Below are 12,504 nucleotides of genomic sequence, written 5' to 3'. Positions count from 1 at the left end.
GTCAGAGTGCAGGTGTACTTCTCTCTTTCTTATCTCACTCTCCTTTACACCTCTGAGTAATGCTTCATCACGCAAATATTTATAATTCGATGCTCATGTGTAGAGGTTGGGGCTAAAGGGCATCGCTCGATTTGGACGACTGCCCGACTCTTATCTGCAGTTGCAGCTTATTAGTCTTTTCTCTCATTATTATTGCCACAGCTGCCCCTTGTATATGAGCTCGACGCTTGTCACTGCGTCTGACAGTTGTGATACTTTACTTGCTGTCTGCTCTAGGTACACGCTCTTACGATTTGATTGACAAAAGATAACAGTCGATTGAGAGATAGTTCGCATTGGGCCTTTTAAAGATGGAGAGAGAGGATTCAGTGGAGTCCAACGAGTCTTTTGACTCCGGTGTAAGTTGGGATGATTGTTTGGGGTCTGGGATTTTGTCGTTTGTGTTCTCATCGTTTTTGGTGGTGGAAATCATGATCAGTCCTCCCTGTCAACTTGGTGGATCCTTTGTCCCTTAGAATACGTTGAAAGTGTCTCATCGATCATTTGTGGAGTTTTGTTTTCACTTGAAACTGACTAGTTTAACAGTACGAGTAGTGCAACAAAATTTTTTTTTTTACTACATGCGTGTCTCATTGAGAGTTTTGTTGAATGAAAATTTGGCTAATGTTACATAAGAATTAAAGTTCAGACGTGGGGCAAGTAATTTAATTCATTAAATTATCTATAACTGGTCAGATATTCCGACGTGACGTGAAATTAGCCAATTGCCGGTACAATATTTATTAGGAGGTGATAGTCTACGTAATAATTGTTGTTGAGTGACTCTTGGCATTAAAACTGAGCCTTGTACAAGTTGGTTGAGTAACTGATTATAAAATCCTCCTTTACTTGGGAGCTAAAGTTGCTATTCAATTATTTTCTTAAGCCTCTAAAAACATTGTGTCTCGGAGAGTTTTTTATTATTAGTGTAATAAACAAAGAAAATTTTTTTCTCGATAGATAAGATAACTGATGAAAAAAAAGATTATGTTCTACTTGACCTACAAACTACATTACATGCTCATTATTGCAACTTTCAAGAATTTTGAACACTAAAAATTTATTTTTCATTTCCAGACGTCTGCCTCCAAAAAAACAACCACCATGACGACAGCAGCAAAACTTTACGGTAAGGACCTGAGTGAATACGACGACGTTGATGTCGATGAACTCTTGGCACAACTTACTCCAGATGAAATCAACATACTTGCTAAGGAAGTGGATCCTGATGTAAGTACAGAAATTTCATGTACATATAGATCTTGTAAAAAAGTTTTTGGCAAACATATTGTTACTGAGTGGGATTATTGATTTTTTTTAGGACAGTTTCATGCCTCCCTCGCAACGCTGCAGTTATGAGTGCTCCAAGAGCCCAACTGGACCACTTAATCGCAAGAAACTGATTGAGCACATCAACAAACAAGCTTTGGAGACACCAGATATTCCCGAGTTGAAGCCATATGTGCCTGGTACTGTTAGAGGGAAGAAAGTAAGTATAGTGGAGAAACAATCAAAGCACCTAAATCTCACAAACAATTTTTTTTTTACTTTGATTGTATACAACTCTATTACAAAGAGCACTTGATATTGTTGACAATACGTGTCCTTCAAATAGCTAAATTTTTTAAACGGCTTGCAAGGACAAACAGTATTGAAATAGACTAAGCAGTATGTTATATTTAAATTCATTAAGTATTTACCTATTGACACTGTAAGGCTTAAGGCACCTATATTAACACATCCACTTTAACAATGCACTTCCTACCTCTTATGTAACGAAATTGGCTGTCTGCACAATGTATTGATCTTTTTAATCTCTTCAAACTGTTAGGTTCAATAACATCTTTGTTTGGTTACATAATCACAAATAGAAACGTTTTATGTTGCGGATGAAAATAATTTGTCAAAGTTACGCAACTGGTAAAAAAAGGTTGATGAATTTAATTCTGTTATTTTTAGTGGGTGCCACCTATGAGAGAAAACTTGAAGGAAAAAGAAGCAGATGAACAGATCGCCATAGATCTTGGTGACGAGTACGAACAAGCCTTGTCGAATGCCACCGAAGATGAAATCATCGATTTGGCAGGTAGAGAATACACGAATACATTATTCGCAGTAATTTTATTGTACTAACACATATAAATATATTGTTCAGCTATTCTTGGCTTCCACTCGATGATGAACCAAGAACAATACCATGCGTCATTACTGAATTCCGGGCAACCAGTTGGCCTTGGCTGGGACGGTGTGACAAAGGCCAGCCAACCGAAAGTTTACCCAATGGATCCACCCAATGATACGGACATCGATGAGACTATCAAACGAACTCGTGAAGACGATCACACGCTGGTTGATTTGAACTGGAATAACATCAAGGTACTTGATAATACAGCACAGTGTTAATAAATTGTTGCTTGTTATTTGAACAACATTGTATTATTGCAGAACATATCTGATGAAAAATTCATCCAATTATTCGAAGCTCTGGAAGGCAACTCACACCTAGAAACCCTCAGTTTAACAAACGTGGGACTCACAGACAAGACTGCGCTGAGACTGTCAGAAACCCTAGAGAAGAATTCAACTATACGTGTATTGAAGTGAGTATTTGATACCTATGTGTATGTATTTCATAAAATTAGTATTTATTGCAAAAATAAAACGTATTTTATTTTTATTTTAGCGTTGAAACGAATTTTATAAGCCCACCTGTGATAGTGAAACTCGTCAGAGCTCTTCTCAAGACAAAGTCTGTTGAGGAATTCAGATGTTCAAACCAGGTTTGTTATTAAGCATTTTTACATTTTAAATGTCTCAACAGCATAGTGAATCAACAATTTTCCCAAATTTTTTTAGAGGTCTCAAGTATTGGGTAACAAAATCGAAATGGAAATCACACATTTAGTTGAGCAAAACCCCTCACTCCTCCGACTCGGCCTACACCTTGAATTCAACGACGCAAGACATAGAGTAGCGGCGCACTTACAGCGGAACATTGATAGGAGTAAGTACATCCAAGTTTTTTTTCTCAATTCATTATATATTTATTCCGTCAATTGATAGAGAAAGGCGGATTTATATTTATATATTTAGGTCAGATCGAGAACATTTTTGTGGACTGAAACCAGGAAACTTGATTAATCAATAGATTATTTTCAGGAAACGTCAATATTGATTATTCCGATCACTCATTATTTTCAGATGCTCAAAATAACACTCTATATCCGTCGCTTTACTGTAAACTAATCCTATCGATCTACTGCAATTTTGTAACATTATTTATTTTAATTTCTTTTCATCTTCACTTTTCTGTCTCACACAACTTTCGCTCTTTTCACTGCAGATGGAAGCAACTGTATGGCCGACAACGAGGATTATGCAACGAAATGCTTCTAAAAAATTCATGTCACTTACCGCTTCGTAGTAGTCTCTCACCTAGTGCCTATAAAAAAAATTTCAAACGTAGCAATACTCACCACCACCACCAATCACAATATGAATCCGCTATCACTTACTCATAATTCTGTCTTAGCTAGCGGCCATTGAGGTAATTATGATACCCTAAAAAAAGAGCAAAACTGCCAAATAAAACAGTGTGTCTTTCTTTAGTGTCTGTCCCCCGTCCCCCAAACTGTGCATTCGTTCATTAAAATTATTTTTCCACCCTTGCAACGTTTTATACCGCACTTGAAAGAGTTATCCTTTTGTTTCGTCCGTATTATATAAATTTATGACTTGTCTACATCCACACGTGAACCTTGCGATAATTTTGCGTTAACTTTCTTAACATGACATACATGGTCTTGACTGAGAATGAGATTTTTTCTTTTTTCAGTAAAGCGAATCAAAAACGAAGAGTATAGCGTTGAATTCACTGGTACGAGTTTTACGATTTTTAATGTTTACTTTATAGAAAAAAAAAAAAAAAAAATCCCCGAGTTTTCCCCCAATTGTCACGCTTATGTATACAAGCTTTTTCCCGATGGACTTGACCCGTGTACCAAACATGCTATCACTCAAGTCATCGTTAGTGATAGCTAAAGGATTTTATTGAAAATTTAGGCGTGTTACTTGCTTTATATCACATATGCTGGTGCTTACACTACCTTTTTGGAATTTCCAGTAGCACAACCTACTACCAGTGACTCGGAGTTTGAAAAGATCAGTTTTGTTTTGATTTGCATTTAAAAAAATGAACAAATTTCGTGCTGTCTATAGTTTGTCTCGTTGCGATAAAGTATTGTATTATACGTGCGTTTTTTACATGTTTTTGTATCGTTACTGTAGCTTTTTTCCTGTCATGTGTAAATACCGTGTAAATATTTTTTTGCTACTGAACAAAACAACTTACAACCCATTCCAGAAAAAAGTCCTTTTTCCTTGTTCATACGTTTTTTCCCTCTTCATTCACACATGTTTTCAATAATCTTTTTTTCCCCCCAAAAAAAAAAGTTTCTCGCCGATTTTTGTATGTTTTACACGTGTATCGACTTTTTTTTTTTTTTCAACGAAACTCATGGTACAAATTAATAAAAAAAACTACGATCGAAGCGTCAATTTAACCAGCCCTGAAATTTCATGTTGCCCGGAACCATAGTGTGTCGCGTGGAGAAAGCGCGCAAGTTGCGAATGATCATGAAAATAGTACTCGAGGAGCCCGCGCTTGTCGAAGAGGACGAGGATGACGAAGAGGCGGAGCGTCCGTCGCGCGGCTCCAACACCGGCGGTTTCGTCCGCATATGACCTAAACAATGTTTCTTCTTCCCTTTTTTTTGTACTCGAGGATTGCGTGAGTAGACGCCAGTGGTGACGATGTTTTTTTTTTTTTTCCAACTCTTTTGATGGTTTGGAGTTCAAATTGTTTCTTCGGTTTTTAGAAGAAGGGTTTCATTTAATGTTTTGACTACAATTTTATCTGTATGATATTTTTATTCATCAGTTTTAACAATTTGAGTTGCAATATCGTCAATTTTTAACTCTTTTCATTTAATGGTTCATGTGTATGTTCGAAGAGAGAACTTGTCTCAATTGAAAAAATTTCGTTCATTAACAAAGTCATGTTCGACGTTTTATTCTGCGGAAAAAAGTAATTGGGTATAAACTTTCTATTTTAATTATTACTAGAGTCACTGGAGTTTATTTCACAAGGGATTTGATGTAGTTAAAAGATACATGTAGCGTCGTGTCGTTGATTTTTCATTTGATAACTTATTGTTGGTTATAAATGTGTTGAAAAAGTTAGTAGTTTAGATTGTCCTCCTAACCAGTATCATCACGAAATAATACAATTCACCATAGATTCGTCGACAAAATTCTCATTATTTATTAAAATACATGCACAGTTTTATAGGTATCTTGATGTAATCAATTCAGTACAAAGACACAACTTTCATAAAATATTTCTGTAAAATTCCACAGCTAGTAGCTAAACTCTTTTTTCATTCATTGAATTTTTTAGTATCAGCACTTCTCGGGCTCTTACTTTTATCAATCTATTAACCAACGTAATCAAGCTTGAAAGCAGACTTGGGTACAATTATTTTGTTTATTTTTAATACACAAATTGTATCCTTCGTGCTGAAAAAACTCTTTTTCTGCCAGACAAGCAAAATAAATTTGAGATATTAATCTTTATTATTGAGCAATTTAAATTATTTTCCAAACGTTTTTTTTTTTTTTTTTTTCTTTCTTCAAATTTTAATGCATTGTTTTTCCTGATAAAAATTTTCTTAAATTTTATTTGCAAAAAATTGTACTTCAAAACAATTGAAGAAGTACATCTATGCCCAAGTCCGCTTGTAAGACACTTTTGATCAAATAACCAAATGATGTATTAATACACTATTTTCTTTCGATTATACAGTAGAAGACGTAATTAAAAAATTAACCATTGCTCTAACAGCTATCGAATAACGCCAAAGTATATGCAATTCATCGCATTTCTCTTTTTAACAACACTTCGTACATTGATAGATAAAAAATCAACAAGAATATTGACCAATGGAAATAGGGCAGGCAGCATTTTTTTCCAGGATAATTTTCAGACAGAATATTAAAATTGAATTCGACTATTTTTTCCTCTTTCAAGCCATTTTAATAATCTGTCGCTCAAAATACAATGAAAAAAAAAATGTATTTATGTATATCCTTTTGTTTTGTGTGAAAATACTCGTATATATACCAACTCCAAAATTTTACCTTAAACCGACTTACGACACCTTTGTTGTTTTTCTTTCTTTTTTTTTTGTTTTTTTCATTCTTTCCCAACAGTACGGAAAGACCTAACGCTGAAACTGCAGTTCCGATTCTTTAACATGAATCACCGGAAATCTGCTCTTGTTAAGTGAAGGTATACCACACACTCACACACGCGCCTGGCTTATTCTTCTTCTAAAAATCTCGTCCACCACTAAGATTTTTCGCCAAAAAATTCACTTAAAAAAAATTAAACTTTTCCAATTAGCATTATTTTGTACACTCTGAAAGTCCGAAAAATCTTGGTTTTAAAGGACACCGGGGACTTCTCGCTGCTGCTTGTAAACTTTGCTGCAAAGCTAATTAAAAACCTCGCTGATTCTCGACGCTGGACCAATACGTATTGCACGTAGGCTTTTTTTTTTTTTTCTTTCTTAGCGACCCTATACGAAATAATCTTCCAGAGTATAATGGTATAAAGTTTCGAGCTTCTTATCAGGGTCGGCCCGAGGCGTTGATTTTGCGTGCAACAACAGTTCGCGTGACGTTAGTCGAAAACTCGGGAGGCGCGGGCTCTTATTATTATTATTATTATCATTACCCCCCCGTTACTCGTTAACGTCGTTGTGAATTTTCGAGCAAAGTTCGCGACGGCACAACTTGCTCGGCTAGTTCTTGAGGGGTTCATCGACGCGTCAAGCGGATAATGTATACACCTACTTGATGACTGACGGTGCACGCGTTATTTTTTTTCACTCCGGGCTTTTGATTGATAAGCTTCCAGGGCTGCGGGTTTTTGTTGTTTTTCTCTGTATTTTGTTTGCTATACGAGATTTGGATTTTTTTTTTATTTTTTCATATATTTTTCAGCAATTTTAAATAAAATTTGTCGACAGAAATAATATTTTTTTTTCCTAGACAGTTTTTTATTTTATTTTTTTTAAATACCATGTGTTTATTTTACTGAACGCAATTTATTTTTAGAAAATAAGGCTTATTTTTCATTATTTTAATAAACATTTATACCTTTTTTTCAAACACTTTAACATTATTTTCTCTTTTAAAATATAAGCTATTAGTTTTACCGGAAAAGTTTTTAAGTACTGTATTATTAACAGTAATAAAAATTTTTTTTTTTTTTTATTGAAATTCTCGCGTAGTCTTGTAAATAGTACGTAAGACTCTATTTTAAGAGAATGAATAGGTACTAACCAGATTTTTGCTTCGCAGATGGAGATGGTTTTTAAATAATAAAGTTTTGATGTATTTATGTGACGTATGCTCATAAAAATAATCTTTAACTGACGAAGAAAAAAAACTAAAAACAATGTGTTACTGATTTTGTGAATGTGATAAATATTCTAAAGCATTTTAATTCATAAATACTTTTAATGCGATTATTTGATAAAATTTTTTTTCATAATATAGTTCTTTTTTACATAAATATGGGGTGCAAACATTTCTTTCATATAAATTTTATTCATTTCAAAGGAATAAAAGTATAATGTTTATTCTAGAGATAGGATCATTTTAATGTTGGTTCTTATTAAAGACCACAAACTTACCAATATCCAAAAAAGTTTTCGATTTCACATCAAACCTTTGACTGCTACGAAAAATAATAAAAAAATATCAATGTAAATAAGTAAAATCCGTAGGATAGCTGTATGTTTAAAGTTTTTTGTTTGAAAGAAGCAGATTTTTTTCTCAAAAGATGGGCTGCACATAGTAGTTATGCTTTTATTTATTAAATAAGCTTACATTTGTTTGAAAAATGTGTTTTTTTTTCACAAACGAATAGCTTTTTCTTTACAAAAAAAAAAAAATTTGAGGGCTATTACTTGAGAAAAATATTATGGTACACGTAAATTCATATTAATAATAAAAATTTCTTCGTAACTCATTGCTATACAGAAAATCACAGTTTTGCGTTTCTCAGTATGTCTTGTCGAATGAAGTGATCTAACAATTAATATATAACAATACACGACACCGTTGCGTGCAAAGTATAACAGCTTTGCTTCATAATTTACATACTTGAACAGCTGTCGATGCAATACCAATTTTTTCTACTAATAGCAACGATTGAAAGCGTGTTGAGTTTTTTTACCCTCTCCCTCGTTTTAAAAAGCCTTTTTACATCCCTGTGTGATATTTTGATGTGTTTTTGTTTTGTTTTGTTTTATTTTTATTCCCCGAAGGCATGTAATCTTGTCAAAAACAGCAGCTCCTTCAACAATGTTCTTGAGTTTTTTTTTTAATATGATTGTATTTTTTTAAATTAAATTTTGTAAAAACCATGCAACGTCACGAAGAGCTTTGTACTCTTCTTTTTCTTTTATCTATGTTCGGTTTCACAAGTTGCATTTTTTTCTCAGCAAGACTGAAATAAATTTTTCGGATTGCTTGATATTCAAAAATTTTGGAAATTTTTCGTGCTAGTTTTTTCATAATAAATTACATCGTTTTTTTCTTACTCTAAAAAAAGTGTTTCCCCATTTTTCTTCTCTATTTATTCGTCGACGCTTTTCCATCGCATTTCTCACGGGGAACGCAAAAATGCAAATGTCGCGTACCACACACTTCTCGAATCTCGTTGGCGAAAAATTTCATCTACGTTCTACTCGGAATTTTTTTTTTTCATACAGTGAAAAAAAAACTTTAAATTCTACTAAAAAAACTTCATTCGCGAGGAACTCAGTAATTGCATTGACGGAGCTTGACACGGTCATTAAACCCTTGCTCGACTTCATTGACATCCCATGACAGTCAGTGAAGCCTTTGACACGTGTAACCATGTCAAGAGGATTTTAGACGAAATCGCTTTACATTTATACATACGGAGAAAAGAACAACAATAAATTTTACCATAATATTACAGTAAAATTCTTTTATCAGGAATTTCTAATTATAAAGGTCATAAAATTCATTTTGGTGTAATTTTACGGTAAAAATTACTTTAACTAATATTTCCTCTGTAGCATTTACAGTGAAACGGATCTAAAAGTTAATTTTTGTGAAAATCAAAGTCTAAAATCCTCAAAGAGTATTGAACTAATAAAAAGTGTTTTTACGAAAAGAAAAAAAGAAAATTGACACACGCTTTGGGTGTTCTGTTACAGTACGGCAGTCCCGGCTCGGGGTGGCGGCATCCTAATGCAATGTGGCCCTCCTGTCTCTCGACCTCCTAGGTATATTTATAATATACGGAAAAAGAAAATTATTACTTTTTACTTTAGACACTCCTTACCACACCGCTGTATATATAATTATATTATATACTCAAGTACTCTATATATAGCACACACACCCACACACATACATGCATACACATCTATCTTGATGATGATGATGATCATGAAAAAAAGTGAAAAGGACATACAAAAAAAAAAAAATGATAATGATAATGAAAAAAAAAAAATAAAAAAAATAAAAAAAACAATTAAGGCAACCCACACGCTTTACACTTTAGGATTGATATAAATGCTATATGTGCGAGATAATTTAATTGTTTTGAATTATTATTAGAGTATATATACATATATTTAAAACAAAAACAATGCACGTACACATTACACCCGACGACCGAACGTCGGACGATACACTCGACGATTATACGCAATTCAAGATCAGTCTGGAAATTTTGATCGACACAAAGACGACACATACACATGTTATATACACATATACACGCACAGTGAGTTGTGGTGTGGAAGCTGGGAAGCTTATTGCCTAACTGCTGATGGCGCAGAGAAGAGGACGGATGGATGAATGGCTTTTCCAATCAGTGGATCGACGAGTTGATTGCAACGCAGTCGAGTATACATTTCGCGCCTTAAGTGTTTGCTGTCGATGTGCGCTACTCGCTAAAGCTGTGAAAAGAGATTTTATATGCGAGTGCTTTCTCTGTCTATTTATATATAAATTGTACATGATGGATTTTAATTTTTACATTTTTTTTTCTTTTTTTTTTTTTTTTCTCAACGAGTACGCGGATAAAGCTTCAGAATTGCTAATGTATAAAATAAAATAAAAATATATATATGTATATGTATGTACGGTTAAAATTTTTACGATATGTACACGTAACTTAAAATAATAGTACGTACATGGTGTTTGTGAAAATTACTTTTTTTTTTTTTTTTTTTTTTTGTTCGCGTACGAACTTTTTATTCGTGGTTAATGGAGTCGCTTTTAATTGTTCTCTTTGTGTAATATTTTATACAGCATTTTATTCGCGGGGCAGTTTTTAGTACATAGGGACGAAATTTTAAGGGCATATTTTATTGTTTGAACAACAAAAAAGTATATATATATATATATATATATATACATATATATATATATTTGGTTTTGATAACAATTTTCGTGGCTCGAATGATTTATGTGTACCTCCTGATGGAGAGAAACGAGCTGTAGCTTAGACGTAATCGTCAAACAGAATGAAGCTCAAACGATGATATGAGCAATGTCAACATAACAAATATGTATGTTACCCTCGAGCTAGGAAAAGAAATTTATTAACATCTGTGAAAGGATGTTGTAAAATAAAAATTATTGAAAAAAAAAAAAAAAAAATTTCAAAATGCTGCCGAGCTGGTCGAGCAAAGGGGATGTAAACTAAATTGTACACTCGCGTGTCGCAACAATGTGTCTGTTGTAATGTCACTTGCGTGAACTACCGAAAATGCGCTGTCACGATTAAAAATTAATAATATTGGAAAAATAGTTGAAAAAAAAAAAAAATTACGAAAAAATAAACTACCCAATACAATGCTTTCCGTCCTTGTTTCTCGTGGTACCGGAGTCTCTGTGCGTAAACGAAACCATCATATTTCAAGATTGTATTAATTTATAAAAATAAAAAATACCCATACACATAGTAATTCGTCGACACACAGGCGATACACTTGTATACGTTCAGTCGCGATAAGCACACATTTTTATTTCACCGAATTAACGAACTCTCTGAATGTCTGTACATTTTGCACGTGTTTAGTTCTCTTATTTCTGTATTTGCATTCAGAAACAAATAAAAAATAACGATTATTAGTAATGAAAAGAAAAAAAAAAACGAAAAAAAAAAATATAGAATACACACGTATGATTATCACCAAAATATACACACGCTACCCTGCTCAATTATGAAACTGTATGTGCACAAACAAATGAAGTGGTAGGTTAAGTAGATCGATAAAGAGGATCACACAAAAAAGGCTATTTATATGAATATTACATTTCTGAATGTAAAGTTGGAGATTGAACAAATTGTTGTAAAAAAAGAAAAGAAAAAAAAATTGCCATTACTAATCCGTAGTACGTACATATACACAATTAATTTCAATCATCACTACGATGTAAGTGCATGCTTGTAATCTTTATTTTATATAAGTCAGACTACATTATTTTTATTATTATCATAAATTATAATTATCATTACTGTACTATTACTATTATGATTATGCAAGCGAAATAGAATATCGTCTATGTGACGTTTATGTGCGTTATTTGCATTGCGTGAAGATCACCTTGTATCATGGTTGCGATCCTTTAAAGAAATGACGAAACGAACGGGAAAAAATTCATTTTATAACACTTTTGTCGCAAAATAAAAGAACAAAAACAAAACAAAACTTTTGCTCACGCAACGCCTTTTATTCCACAAAACCTCATCTGTTTCTTTTTTGTTTTTTCCTTGCCTGCAGAAAAAAATTTGACACTCACCAAAGATCTTATTTTACGCCCTTGTGGCCCAAAAGTAGTGATTTCACGAAATAACACTTCTTCCTGCCAACACGCATATATAATATAGTAGGTAAGAAGGGGTAAAAGAAATTTTATGGGTAATTGCACCGCACTTGAGACCAGCAAAGTTTTTTTTATGCTTTTACTTCGTAAAATGCGTGTTTTCTGTGTAAAAGATTTTTCAAAGCTACATAAATATATAAAAATTAAAAAAAAAAATTTGTTGCTTTTACCTTAATTTTTTGTTCCTTTTCCATCCTACTTATCAAATGATTTTTTTTATTATTGATAAGTATGATAGGTTCGTGTTTAAACAGCAAAATTGATAATTGCTTGCATTAATTTTTTTCACTTGGGCAATGAAAGTTATGTACTTATTAAATAATAAAACTGTTGTCATGTTTTTTCGTCAGTACCTGTGAACACATGTCTAAAAATCAAAATTATTTGAAAAATTTTTCAGCACTTGAACAAAAAAATGTTTTTCAAAAGTGTACTACAATACTTGTACTGTAATTTTTTTTA

At 33.0% G+C, this 12,504-nt stretch overlaps 1 protein-coding gene across 5 annotated transcripts in view; it reads left to right on the top strand.

Annotated features, from left to right (window-relative positions):
- The window catches only part of tmod (tropomodulin), a 73,221-nt gene extending 62,430 nt beyond the window's left edge, over window positions 1-10,791 (top strand). For 3 of the 5 annotated variants that reach the window (XM_089595551.1, XM_014355971.2, XM_014355975.2), the window contains 9 exons: window positions 1,117-1,269; window positions 1,361-1,528; window positions 1,999-2,125; window positions 2,195-2,415; window positions 2,485-2,639; window positions 2,723-2,819; window positions 2,896-3,043; window positions 6,310-6,388; window positions 9,357-10,791. In XM_089595551.1, the coding sequence (XP_089451677.1) occupies window positions 1,117-1,269; window positions 1,361-1,528; window positions 1,999-2,125; window positions 2,195-2,415; window positions 2,485-2,639; window positions 2,723-2,819; window positions 2,896-3,043; window positions 6,310-6,386 (1,146 nt within the window). In that variant the 3' untranslated portion in view covers window positions 6,387-6,388; window positions 9,357-10,791. Of the gene's footprint in view, window positions 1-101; window positions 399-1,116; window positions 1,270-1,360; window positions 1,529-1,998; window positions 2,126-2,194; window positions 2,416-2,484; window positions 2,640-2,722; window positions 2,820-2,895; window positions 3,044-6,309; window positions 6,389-9,356 lie in introns of those variants that run through there. The other 2 variants (XM_089595553.1, XM_089595552.1) reach the window with 2 other exon arrangements.
- The last annotated feature ends 1,713 nt before the right edge of the window (window positions 10,792-12,504 follow it).

This window comes from Copidosoma floridanum, unplaced genomic scaffold (genome assembly GCF_036245765.1).
Source record: "Copidosoma floridanum isolate Cflo_tuat_1 unplaced genomic scaffold, Cflo_Japanese_pri ptg000025l, whole genome shotgun sequence".
Taxonomy (NCBI): domain Eukaryota; kingdom Metazoa; phylum Arthropoda; class Insecta; order Hymenoptera; family Encyrtidae; genus Copidosoma; species Copidosoma floridanum.
The sequence above is the reverse complement of the archived record's forward strand: the minus strand, read 5'-3'. Positions and strand labels throughout refer to the sequence as shown.